This window comes from Gambusia affinis, linkage group LG21 (assembly GCF_019740435.1).
Source record: "Gambusia affinis linkage group LG21, SWU_Gaff_1.0, whole genome shotgun sequence".
NCBI classification, from domain to species: Eukaryota; Metazoa; Chordata; class Actinopteri; order Cyprinodontiformes; family Poeciliidae; genus Gambusia; species Gambusia affinis.
This window is the reverse complement of record NC_057888.1, coordinates 22489714-22503659: the sequence shown is the minus strand read 5'-3', so window position 1 is coordinate 22503659 and position 13946 is coordinate 22489714. Positions and strand designations below refer to the sequence as shown.

Sequence of the window (13946 nt, the reverse complement as noted above, 5' to 3'; positions counted from 1 at the left end):
ATATGGATTGGAAAATACAATAAATCTTTATAATAAAGTATTCTGCTCATGGATTTCAAGACTGATCAAAATAGCACAAAAAGAAATGTCATTTTGGACATGTTTATTTTTGAGGATGTACAGATGTTGTCCAGGTGTGCCATTTGGAATTTCTATTTGGAGTCTCCAAATGTCACACCTGGACAGCATCTGCTATATAAACTTCTAGTGACTGTAACTCCTCAGTGCTTCGACATACAGTCATCAATGAGGGCTCTAATGAAAGATAATGACCAGAGGAATGCTCTGGTAGATACAACATTTCTGATAGAGAAAATTACTTATAATTATATATGTAAAATAGCACATCTGGCTGGGGGACCCTGGGGGAGGGGGCCATGAATGTCTCTCCTCCCCCTTCCTTCTTCGCCCCCCCCTTTTCTAATGATACGCTATAGCCCCCTGGCCCCCTTAATTCACCCCCCACCTTCTCTCCTTCTTCTTCGACACCCTCTGCCCCCGTTCGTCCCACTCTACCATTCCCTCGGACCCCCATTCTCGCTCTTGAATATGCTTTACCCACCTCACTCTGACTATAGCAGCGGACGACTAAAAGTTTCTGGTATTCTCAAATCCAAAACTATGTAAGCTCTTACAACCATAGTCATCCACTCCCATGAGTTATGAAGTTCTGTTGGATTAATACATCCAGTTTTGACATGTTTATCAAAACATGTCAGAGCCTTGTCTCTCCAAGGCTCTCCATTGGTGAGAAAAAGTCCTGTTAAATACAATGGAAAAACGGCACATGAGCGTTTCAGTGGTTAAGAACCTCTTATTTTTTCCAACACTACCCCTTCAGTTAGCCATCACAACATTGATCCTAGGTCAGCTCAGCGGACTGACAGCTCCATCAGTGCTTATTAATTGCTGCTGCTAGTCTGGAGGAGCTTAGCAGGGAAAGGGTTATCTGTGGGGTAGAATGCAGCTCCAAGGGGGACCTTTTGGTAAGTTGGCGGAGCTTCAGGTAAATAAACTGCGCCCTGTATTACCAGGTGTTTAGACACCCTGAATGGTTGCCAGCGGAGATCCAAGAAATTTCCCAGACATGTAACATTCTGGATATAATAAAAACCTTACTGAATTGCACAGCTGCTGCTGTGATTGTTTTTTTTTAGAGCTTAGAATATCTAATCGAAACTCTGTCCTCAGGAGGCCTGCAAGAAGAAAAGCGAAGTCTGTGGTCACAACGGTGAGACATACAACACAGTGTGTGAGGCCTTCTCTGACCGTGTGGCTGTTGACTACGAGGGTCCCTGTCGTGCTGTAGGGGCCTTATCCGATTTGGCTCTAGATTCAGTGTGTAGTGAGGTGTCCTGTCCACCGATATCAAGGCCAGGCTGCCACCCCTTAATCCCACCTGGTGAGCATAGCAACACCACGCAGTAGCTAGAAGAGTCCACAAGGGACAGTGTGGCCCCTTATATTTTACTTGTTTTCCAGGAGCCTGTTGTCCCATATGTGCCAGCATGCTGCAGATCCTCTGGAGCCAGAAGCAGATTAACACTTTCTCAAAGGTATGTGGGGCTTCCAGCTGAGCTGTAGGGTCCATCTGTTTTCTCTTGTCCATATCAGCAAAGATATTCAGTCTGATAACTCCACAAACTCAATCCTCTGGATGCTCCTGACCTTATTTGCCTAAGTGACTTTTAAGCAGATTAAACCTTAATTTAATTTTATGTTACCTTAAATTACCTGTGACTGATATAAACGGCATAGAATTTTTTTTTCTTCAAGAAGAAAATCAACATTTTTATGACTTTATTTAAAACCTATGGAATAGAGTATAAGTTGCCTTTATTATCTCTCTATGGGGAAACTCATTTGTATCAACGGCAAAGTGTCAGGCAAGTCAAATCATGTATATTTACACAAAAAACAACAAAAACATCAAATCTAAAAAATAACAAACTATAGAATACAAATTTATTCCATGAGAAAATACTGTGCTGTTATTAAAATAGCACATTCCAATCAAAGAAATGTGCAACTGAGAAGAATAATATTAAAAAAAGAAGCACACTATGTGCCTGTGTATTACTGCATAATAAATAGGACAAAGTCAATTGTGAAATATCTAAAGGTTGAAATTGTAAATTTTTCTTTCTGGTTAAATAAAGATTAAATGGTTTTTTTCACAACACGTATATATTTTTTAAATTAAAAATATTTTTTTTATTTTTAATTCACTGAAAGAACACTAAATAGCACAACGAGTTTGTATTGTGTGCTTGCAAAGGTTGGAGGTTGTGATTTCTTGATGGATCCATTTGGGGGTGCCATAACTCAAAAATGTGTCAAACCCATTGGCATGGCCAATTGTAGTGATGGGTAAATGAGGCGTCATGTATCGTTTCTACCCATAGCAAAACCGTATTGATACTATGTCAATACTGTGTCACTGAATACTGACACCTGCTGGACATTAAAAATCCCTACAGGCAACATAGTTAACAGACTGATTTGATGACCTAATCTAAACAATAAAATTTAAGTCATTGTATTTTATTGTATATTCTATATTGTATTATGTCATATCTTTAGTTAAATTCAAAATATATTTGATATTCTTCGATACAGTCAATAAATAATGTGAACATGTACCAAATGATGAAAATGAAAAATTACTTTTTCCAACATTTTGAACTTTAGCCTGTTCTGTTTTTTTGACACAGCTTCTCCTGCTGTAGAAAAAAATATTATGTAAACAATACATTTCTTTGAAATAATTTATAAAAAGCAACTGAGTAATTTGTAGGATGGTTGTATTCCTGAGTTTATCCTGGGTGTATCTGGGACTTCATTTTGATGCCTGGCACTATAACGGCTCAGCATTGAGGAGGTGAATTTTTTAAATAAAACAGATTTTAGTTACAGTGTATATTGTTCATATAAATTACATTTTTTTCTTTTATATTTATTTCAGAAAACAAGGTTTTATTTTGATATAAAGACATAAAAAACCTGTATGTAACAAATAAGATAACCATGTTTATTAGTACAAATAAACAATAAACAACACAGATGTAAACAGTGACATGTATAAATTGTTGAATAATTATGTTCAAATTTGCATAAACATATGCTCATATGTTGCAAAAATCTAAGAATCTAATGTTTCTAATCGCTGAAGTTTATTTCTTTAAATGCAAAATCAATCTATGTAGCAATAATAATATTACTCAAGTAAACAACAATAGTAAACTGCAGTAAAACTACTACCGCAAGTACCATTTTTCCCAAAAAAGTTACTCAAGTAAATGTGGGCCTAAGCAAAGTTTGGTTTTAGGGCCCTCTAGTTCTGCTAACAATGTGGACTGGCTGCAATCAGATCACAACCTGATGAAGCCAAAACGAGTCCAAGTCAGATACTCTGAGAGACTTGGTCACTATAGCCGAGTCGCACAGACTTGGCTGTCCGTGTGTTGATACGGACTGATACACTACAGCCCGTATCAAAGGTCTGTATCACTTTGATACAGCCCGTATCAAAGGGCTTTGTACCCCATACACCCGGAGATCCCCCACAGGGTTCCCCGAGGGGCACGGTCAAACGCCTACTCCAAGTCCACAAAACACATGGCCTACACCGATCCTGGAAGCTGCGTGGGCGAACTCGCACGCACTCTCCAGGACCCTGCTGAGGGTGTAGAGCTGGTTCAGTGTTCCACGACCAGGACGAAAACCACACTGCTCTTCCTTAATCAAAGGTTCGACTATCCGATGGACCGTCCTCTCCACGACCCCTGAATAGACCTTGCTAGGGACCCACCAGTCCCCCTTTTTGAATAGGTAGACCGCCATCCCAGTCAACCATGGACCCCGAGGTCCATGCAATATTGCGGAGTCGCATCAGCCAACACAACCCTACAACATCCAGGAACCCAGGATGAATCTCCCCAGAGATTGGAAAGTGTCCCCAGGCTCAGCTTCTTCAATGGAAGGCATGTTGGTTGGTTTAAGGAGGTCTTCGAAGTACTCTGCCCACAGGCCCACAATGTCCCTAGTCTAGGTCAGCAGCACACCATCCCCACTATAAACAGTGTTGGTGCTGCAATGCACCAACTCTCCTTAGACGCCGGATGGTGGACCAGAATCGCCTCAATGCCGTGCGGAATTTTTCTCTATGGCCTCTCCAAACTCTTTCCACGCCCAAGTTTTTGCTTCAGAAGCAATAGAAATGATTACTTAATAGAAAAAAAGGGCCACTGATGTGAGCCCTTAGTAGCCTTGGGGCTCTAAACAGCTGCTTAGTTTACTTATGCGTTGGGCTGGCCCTACCTGTAGTACCCACTTTTGAACATAGATAACATCAGTACTCTGTACATGTTAACAAGCTTAATGTAATATATTGGCATTAGCTAGATATCATTTAGCTAACATTACCTGCATTCAACAGCATTACTCAAGTCACTCGGTTAGTTTTCGGGGAAAAACTGTGCAAAGTTCTTTGCGTTTTGCTGGTTTGCTGCCGAAATTTTAACACACACCTGTGAAACTCGCCAGGCCTGAGTCAATATTTGTTATTCACTTCTTCCTGGAATGAGTTCTCATTCCAGTGTTTTTGGGACTTACAATTAGTTTATGATTAATAATACGTTCCAAACTTCATCCCAATTTAAGGTGGCATAAATCATGCACCACAGTGTTGTAAAAAAATACCTGTAACTTTGATAAAGTAATGCTTTATTAATTTTTGACTAAATTAGAATTTAAAAATCTTTTGGATTATTGATTGTTAATCTATTCATCAGTCACAACCACAGCTAACCCTAACCCACAGCTGTAAAAATGCTGGGAAAATTCAATAGGAATGTGTCTTAAATGAGCATAAAGAATCTCATGTTTTGCTATTTTAAACAATCTCTACAGCTGAATGCATAATCAGGAAAAACAGTTTGGAATAAAGGAGTCCTAAAATTTCTCTAACTCAGCTAGAAGGGAAACTCTGGTAAAATGGACTAAACACACAAAATGACTCTTCATCAGTAAAAGTGATTTTAAAAAATCTTAAAAAATGTAAAATATGTTTAGACCATGGGCCCTAATCAGTGATCAAACTTAAATTCAGTTTAAATTGTTGAATCACTGCTAGGCTCTGCAGCAGCATTCTCCTGTGCTTAGAACAGTGTGAAGCATTAATGCCAGTACAATGAAATGCACAATAAACATAAAACTTAAGTTGTTTAAGCTATTTTATCTCAGCCCGGACGCCTCTTATTTGAAGAGAGTTCCAGGGAATAAGGTTCAGCTTAGCTAGTCGACTGGGTACGTCTGTGTAGAGAAGCAGACCTCAGCCTTATTACAGCGCTGTGCACATGCTAGCCACTTAGCATTTCATTCACTCTCAAAACATGTAAAGCTACTTGTCTCATATTAGTTTCTCATATTAATAATTTCTTATAATGATTTCAGATTTTTTTGTTTATTCTGATTGCAGACTAAAGAGTTTAAATCATGAAAGACTTATGAAAATATTTTTTTAAACATTCCTGGTCTTGTTTAGCTGAATGAGTAGAGAGTGTTTTTCTTTTCTTTTTTCTTTTTCTCTGAACAAGGCTTTTAGTGAATAAATATGGTGCAAGAACACACTTTACAGACAGCTCTTCTGTTCAAAGAAAGGAAAGGGTTTGGTGGCAGTTTGAGTGTTTGATGGTGTATTTTGTGCAGCTGAACAGGAACCAGCCCGTGGCCGTCTACGATGTCCTGCAGATCCTCCGGCTCCACATCTCCGTGCCGCAGTGTGACATCTTTGGCTACCTGAGCATTGACAACAGGCTGGTGGTTCTTGTTGCCCCAGTGGACCACCAACCAACACTTCTGCAGGTGATACACAAATGCAGTTATGCTCAAAATGATGGCAGTGTGTTTGAAAAAAATGAATTCCCATTTCTTCCTTAAAGGAAAACCCTGCACATCATAATCTAGGTCACATGACCCCAATGTGCGCTTTTATGAGGTTTTTGTGTGCGTGTATGTGTGTGTGTGTGTATGGAGAGGGCGGGGGGGGCGTGTGTGTGCGTGTGTGTGGTTTTGGGAACTGACCGTCTGACGGGACAACCACCCCACTTCCTGCTGAGATCCTTGGTGGATTAACAAGGTTTTTCATTCTGCTAAAAACCAGATTCCGTCTGGACATGGCAGCATTACACAGTGAATCTTCTTCTTTTTCCTTGGGATTGCCCACCAGTCTTCCCATTCCTACCAATGGCATCTACCTTTTAATTGGTTTGGTCATGATGCAGCGTAATAACATCCTGCCTGTGCACAACATAGACAAGCGGCCGCATCTCATTCGTGGGTTTTCCTCAAGCAGGAAAAGATAGAACACTCTGTGTGGAAGCAAAATATGAATGTCTTTGACAGTTGAGTGGAACCAGAGTATTTTTATTGCTTTGCCTCATGGTGCTTTTTCAATGTCTAATTTGTTTTATTTACAATGACTCAAACACCTTGCCAATTCAATCTGGTTTACTGTTAATTATTCTCCTCATCAAAAATGTCCGTGATCACTGTTTGCTGCTGGAAGGATGAGAATTTATCTGTCTTCTTTATCTCTTTACCTTTTCTCCATTTCTTTGCCATTCTTTGTTTGTCATGATTAAGTGGTTTTCATGGCTGTTTAAGTCAAGTTTGAAGATTTTAAAACCACAGCAAATTTTTACTAAATCACAAAATATACCTGTGATCCTGGGTTAATGTTACATGCTTTATTAACATTAACCCATTAACCCAACAAGTCTACTTCCTTTGTCTTTTGAGTTCAATCTTTATCTGAATATGATTGAATTCTTTCTCATGTTCTCACAGCCAGATACCACTCCTGCCTTTCTACTTGGAACAAGGAATTGTTCTACAGAAAGCTTTTGAATCCTAAGAGAAAAAAAAATTATCTCTGTGTTTTGAGATTAGTGAAACAATAATAAATTTATGTCTAGTGGCATTTGCTGAGAAGCACTAATAGCATATTGCTGTTTTCAGCTGCAACTCTCTATTTTTATTCAGATTTTTGGTCTTTTGTCCTGTAAATATGTGCTCTGCAATTATTAGAAAAGACTGACTGCACCACTGCTAACATTTAAATTTTGCATAATCTGCTTTCCATGACAGTGGAATAGGCCTCTATTAATGTGAGTTAAAGTTGATGATGCTAAGCTAAATAAGAAAAAGGCCGGCTGGGGTCTTTAAAAATCATTTATAGGCACAGCTAGTTGTTCTCAGGAATCCATTTATTTCAGTATCAATACATTTGACGTATGAAGAGAATGTCCAATGTAGGAAAAATACAATGAAAAAATAGAAAGCTATGAATGTTTCTATAAGCCTATGAGCCGCTGCTATCATATCAGCCATAGAAGTCATAGAATCTCAGCAAAGCAACTATTAAGATTATAATTTCTGTTTTTACAGAATGAAGACACTCCTGTAATACACTGAAGTATGTCAGTGGTCTTGTGTGTAACAAATATATTCTGTTGGCTTTGAATGGATGAAGTCTGGGATTGCAGTCAGGGCCAGGTTGGTTTGGAGATCAATGGAATAAACTGGAACCATAATTAGAAAATTAAATGGATTTATTTGCGGTATGAAAACACTAAACTTTATTTAACAATCAAAGCTACTACTACTAAATTAAAAATAAAAATTGGTCAACAAAGCAGCTTATAAAAATTGAAGAAAATACTAATTATCCAAAAACAATCTCTAAATATCTGCAAAAAAAATTGTTAAAGTCTTTTATCAGGTGAGTTAGTGTGCAGAAGACTGGATATTATTCAATTAAATTGAAATTCAAAAATACTTTATTAAATAAATAAATTCATTTACAAACCTGCTGGGAGAAAGAATGAAATGTTTGCAGGGAAATGAATATTTTTAATACTGTCTTAGATTGTTTTCAGATGACAAAAACCTGAGGTTGGAGGATATTTTTACGGCTCCACTCTCCACCATGCTGCTCAACCCATAAAGCTTTCTTATTTTCATGGCAACATTTAAAAAGCATTTTTGCAAAAATAAAATAATAATAATTAACAACCTTACTTTTTCTGAAAGGTTTATTTTTTATTATTGTGAAAACATTTTTCACACAAACCTACTGTAAACCATTATTTACTTACTCCCTGTGTTTTTAAAGACAACTGAAATTAAAAATACATTAATAGTTAGAGAATTGTGCAGTGCTGACTCCCACAGAAAGCAACAAAACTCTTGTGTTTTTCAGGTGGAGGCCTGCAGTAAGGAGGCCGAGAAAATTGATTCTCTCATCAACTACGCTAGCCCCACTCTGGTGTCCCATGTTCCGCTGTCCGCCTTCCTCAGCTCCGAGATCAAGACCTCGTCTATCCACTCTGGGGGCTCTCTGCCGGCACCTGTACCCATGATCCTCTGCTTCTGCCTGCTTCTCATCATCATGGCGACTCCTAGACTCCTGTAGCTTTAAGTGCCGATTCTTCCTCCTGTTTTTTCCCCCATGTGCCCTTTTCCTGAGACTGTTTGGGTTGCCATGGAAAAGGACAAGGAGGCCATTCTGACAATCATTCCCATTGACTGTTGCGTCTTAAACAATCAAGCTGGGGAAAAAGTTCTTATTATAGACCATCTATAAAGTATTATTAATTGATGAGTTACTCACTGGGTTTCCCCCTCAGTGGAGGGTGTGTGTGTGCGAGGGCCTGTGTGTGCGTGTTTGTCTGTGTACTTGACCTCTAAGAAATACCTAGCTTTATATCAACAGTGTTATGTCAGGAACAGACTCTTTGAAAGGTGTTAAGGTTGATGACACACTCTTTGCGTGCATGTGTATGCGTGTGTCTGGTCGCAGATCCAAGACACAGAGGAAAAGTGACCTCATTTTGCAACACATCTTTATGACAAATGTATTTACATAAACACACACCCAATCACTGGTGGTGATTGAAGAGGTGTGTGTTGACAGTCAGACCAACATGTGTGTGATGAAGCCTCAGTGTTGACCACATGTACAGGCACATGCATGTGATGTCTGTGTGGACCTAGTGTTTGAACCTCAGCAGTGTTATAGACTGGGTCAGGTCCAGCAAACCTGGACCTCCTCGGATCCAGCCTTTAAGATCAGACTCCTCTTCTGATAAAAAAAAAAGTGCCCTAAAATTATGGAATGCTTAAAGTGCCACAAAATATAGGGAGCATATACACACAATTACAAAATATGCAAGTAGCAACAAATAGAATCAATAGATGTAGATACAGAAAGATGTGTTAAAAAAAAACTTTATTTAATGTCAACTATTAGTTATGTTAAGAAACATGTTATAATTTTATTTTAATGTACTTTGAATATTCTTTACATATATTTTTTAATTGTTTTTATTTTAGCTTCCAGTTTTACATTTAAGGTTTTCCCAGTTTCTCCTGATCTACCTCCTTTTAGTTAACTGTCTTATCTTTCCATTCTGAGCTCAAGTAAACCTTTCTGTTCAGATCAACAAAAGTGCTGCAGAAAAATGGAAAGAACTGTAGAAAACAAATGACAAAAACAAAGACCGACATTTTAAAAAACTTATGAGCTCAAGATGTAGAAAAATAAAAACAAAAAAAATGTAACTAAACATTTTTTTAGCTCATTTTTTAAATTAGCTAAAATTAAAATTATTTGAATCAGCAAAAGAGATTTATTCATTCCTGTGAAAATGGCAAGAAAAACTGTACTGACAGACAAAAGAAATGTCATTGCTTTGTCATGTTTCCAGCGAATTTCTTGCCAATCAGAATGATTTTGTAAATGATTTAATTTTCAAGGAGCCGAAGCATTAAGCGTAGCATGAAGAGTTCAGTGATGTATTACAGACCTTTGCTGGAGTGTCTGCTTGTAAAACATCAGAGCTCAACAGACATAGGAAACCTGGTAGTTGTAATAAGCAGCATCACTCGGCTTGTATGAAGCATGTCAGCCATACTGCTTGTGGAACTTATTGGTTAGCTTGTGAGTAATACTTTATGTTGCTCTTCTAGAGCTCTCCTTGTGTTAAGTCATTGAAATACCTGTTCCTGGGGCTAATTAATTCACATTCAAGTTGCACCATTCTTTATAGCTGTGTGTCTATGCTTGTTTTACACAGTAGTAAAAAATATTAATATTTTCACAGTCTTCAATTTTCTCTTATATCTTCCTTTTGCTCTTATAGGTATTTTCATCATTAATTGTTTTTACCTTTATTTACACATTAATTTATTTACAGAGTGTATTTCCTCATATTTTATCTTTTTTTGTGGCACTGCTGTTGTTCCATACTAATCTTAACTGATGAAGAATGCAGGTCCGGGTCTGCTGCAGACTTTACAACATTTTTCACGTCACCTGATAAAGATAGAGTTGGCGATTTTTCCATGGTGACTTTGAGCTTTTAGCGAATGCCTCATCTGATGTGGGGCTCAAAAAGTTTAAAAACAAGAACTGCAGTCTGAATGTGTGAAGCTACATCAGTGAATTCTGATTGTAGCCAAAGACTGTTTTATATTTGATGAGCACCATCTCAAACAAAAGCCTCTCCTTGTGTTCTATCACCAGGTGAATGGTCCATGACCATATAAAGGTTGGACTTCCTGTCCCTTGGTTGGTGCTATATCTCTGAAGAGAATGAACTGTCTCTGTAGACAGTAAGAATGAGAAGCCATTAAAATAACAAAAGGACAATCAGCTAGTTCCTACCTGTAGCATATGTGGGCTGGAGAAGTTTTGTTTTTCACAGGTTGGCTTGCATGTAGTCTTATATGAAGTATTATTGAAGATGCAATAAATCTGTATTTGTTTAGAAATGTCTGTATTTGCAATAGACTTGATAATGATTTGTAATGATGCCCCATGTTTTTAAAACCAGCTGGTATTATTTTTATTATTATTATTATTATTATTATTATTATTATTATTATTATTATTATTATTATTGCATGATGAAAATATCTTTATTCCTGGTGTGTACTCCAGTGTGTGTTGTCTGGTTCTCATGTTTGTCTACCTGTACAGCAATATGTTGCTATCTCTATCAGTATTATTGTGTTGGGCAGCTCTGTAGCAGGGAACCCTGGCCAATCTTCCTCCATCTGTTATTGTTTTCATTTTTATTATTACTATATAAAGTTCTACAATCTGAGTCTTGACTCTGTTCTTTGGATAATTTTGGATTCAATGATAGTTAGTATAGTTACTTGATTGTGCTATAATAAACATAATGCTACCTCTTTAAGTCTTTACATGCATTATATTTATTGCTTTATCCATACCTGTTTATAGTTAAACATTATTTTCTTATTAACTACGCTTCAGAATATATTGTTTTGTATAAATATCCTCATTCCTCCACCTCTTCCATTACCTCTATCTAGCTCTAGTTTTAACCAAGTTTCTTGAATATAACTTTAGGTTTATATAGTAATTTTGAAATGGAATAATTAAAACCTTGCCCAATCGAGATGATACTTCTAACATTCCACTGAAATATTTTTATGTCTAGGCAGAACTTCTGAGTAAGTGTTACTCAAACGTTCTGCTTTCAACAGTTTCATATCCAACTTTTAACACCAACATGCTTTTATGCAGCCCTTACTGTAATTTAGATTTTTTTGCTTTTCTTTACTGTCTGAGCCAACAATGAATCACTCCCACCATAAATAGCACAAAATCTTTTTTTTTTTACTATCAATGAGATATTAGCCATTTTAGAGCATCCATCAAAAGCTTTTGGTCTCACATTTTATGTTACTGTTAGATTCAGCCTTCCTCATTGATTTTTTTTGTTTGTTTTTGTTTTTGCAGCTTTAGCATAAGTAATCAGTCTTTTACGGAAAAGGTCCACCGGAAAAAAAAAAATAAAAAATTCTGACTTTAAAGTCAGAATTCTGAGAATAAAGTCAGAAAGTCAGAATTTTATTTTATTTTTTTCGGTGGCCCTTATCCTCTTCCGTACTGTTTGGATTGCCCGTTCTCTTTTACTAACTTCACACCCACAGTAAGCAGCAGTGTGTTCTCCACAGTTACAGCCTTTCATCTTTAGCTGCCCTTTCACATTTCACATATTCACACTCACCAGCACACCTTCCAAATCATTGCTTTCCTTTGCAAATTGCTGCTAGATATCAAAATATCTGACATTTGAAGCATCTCAAATGTTCAACATATATCCAATGAATACTTTACTCCATAAACATTCTCCCTGGAATTTGATCATGGCTGAAAGACTATCACATCTTTCTCCATTACTTGTTCTTTTTAACCATTTGATTTCTTTCACCTCATCTCCACTTACATTTTTTTGAATTTCTTCAACACCTTTGACTCCTCTACTCATTTTTTGATTTTCAACTGGATACTTCTGAACTTTCTTTCCATCTATCTTGCTGATCCTGGTAGCTTTTCTTTGTTGATGTCTATCTCTGCAGTGAGAAAAACATGCACCGCTTTGTAAAACCTTAGCACTTCAGACTTCACCTATTAGTTTATTTATTGTTTTGGTGAACTGAATTTGATTCCACTCACCAAAAGAATCTTGCTCTTGATTTAACTTGATAAAGATACTCCTCTTTTTGTTTTAAAGTCACAGCTTCATCTTCCTCATCATTTTCACAACAACACAAATCATCTCATTTAATAGTTTAATTAATTTTAGAAAGGACTTCAGCTTGGCAAACAGAGCACAGTCCATGTTTGCAGAAATAAGCCACATCAACCACTGCTTGTATTTGATGACAAAGTCTGCTTTCTTTCACTCCTCTTTCGTCATTTCTGTTCAGAGTTGTAGTTTAAATTTGTTGGAACGTCATTGTTAGTATCTAAACAAGAATTGGGGTAAAACAGTTGCTATCAGTGTAAGTTGTTTAAGATTTTGCAGGGATCTTGATTCCAAAAGCACGCTTATGAGCCAATCAAGTATCCATCAGAATGAGTTTATGTCAGTCAAAAGCACCCATACTCTGCCACTGCTTGTGTGCGTGTGATGCACTTATTGTAATAATGCTCTGCAGGCCTTAATGTTCTCAGCTAATTAAGAAAATAAGTCAGGCATTAAAAGCATGAATAATAATTAAAAATACATAATAAATTTACAACCAACCACATTGTAACCAACATAGTTTATAATGCAACCCAGTATCAAATAATTACCATTTATTCTTTAATTCAGAATAGAGCCATAATTACAGAAAAGTAAAATTGGTTGCTGTTTTTTTTTTCAGCTCTGAGTCTAGACTACCATTTAAAAATGTCTGTTTGGGGCGCTGCGAGGGCAGTGTGGCAGAGCGTGTGACCCCTCATACATAGGCCCCCAGTCACAGGCTTGAGTCCCAGGCTGTTGACCTTTTCCACATCTTTCCTTCCTCTCTCACAACCTTTTCTGTTGTGAGAGAGGGCCACCCTAAAATAAAGGCCACAAGAGCCGATTAAAGCCTTTAAAATCAAAGTGTCTGTTCTTGGCATGACTCAGAATGGCACCACAGATAGAGGCTGCTGTGCCTAGTTTGATTCCAGACTGGGACCATGTGCTGCATGTCTTCTCACTCTCTCTGTCCCTCTCTTCCTGTCAAGCTACTGGCAAATAAATACCCCTACTGCCATAAAAAGCCTTCAAGGGATCCACAATTAGTTGAATATGTTGGCCTAAATACACTCACCAGTTACTTTCTTAGGTACACATTGCTAGTACCAGGTTGTAACCCCTTTTGCCTTCAGAACTGCCTTAATCCTTTGTGGCATAGATTCAACAAGGTACTGGAAACATTCCTGAGAGAGTCTGGTCCATATTGACTTGATAGCATCAAGCAGTTGCTGCAGATTTGTCTGTAGCACATCCATGATGTAAATCTCTCGTTCCACCACACCCCAAAGGTTCCCTGTTGGATTGAGATCTAGTGACTGTGGTGGCAATTCGACTTCA

At 37.6% G+C, this 13946-nt stretch overlaps 1 protein-coding gene across 2 annotated transcripts in view; it reads left to right on the top strand.

The window, feature by feature from the left end:
- reck (reversion-inducing-cysteine-rich protein with kazal motifs) overlaps positions 1-11171 on the top strand; it is a 69279-nt gene extending 58108 nt beyond the window's left edge. The window contains exons 18-22 of one of the 2 annotated variants that reach the window (XM_044104467.1): positions 1192-1231; positions 1310-1402; positions 1483-1556; positions 5710-5865; positions 8264-11171. In XM_044104467.1, the coding sequence (XP_043960402.1) occupies positions 1192-1231; positions 1310-1402; positions 1483-1556; positions 5710-5865; positions 8264-8476 (576 nt within the window). In that variant the 3' untranslated portion in view covers positions 8477-11171. Of the gene's footprint in view, positions 1-1191; positions 1403-1482; positions 1557-5709; positions 5866-8263 lie in introns of both variants that reach the window. The other variant, XM_044104466.1, reaches the window with a different exon arrangement.
- The last annotated feature ends 2775 nt before the right edge of the window (positions 11172-13946 follow it).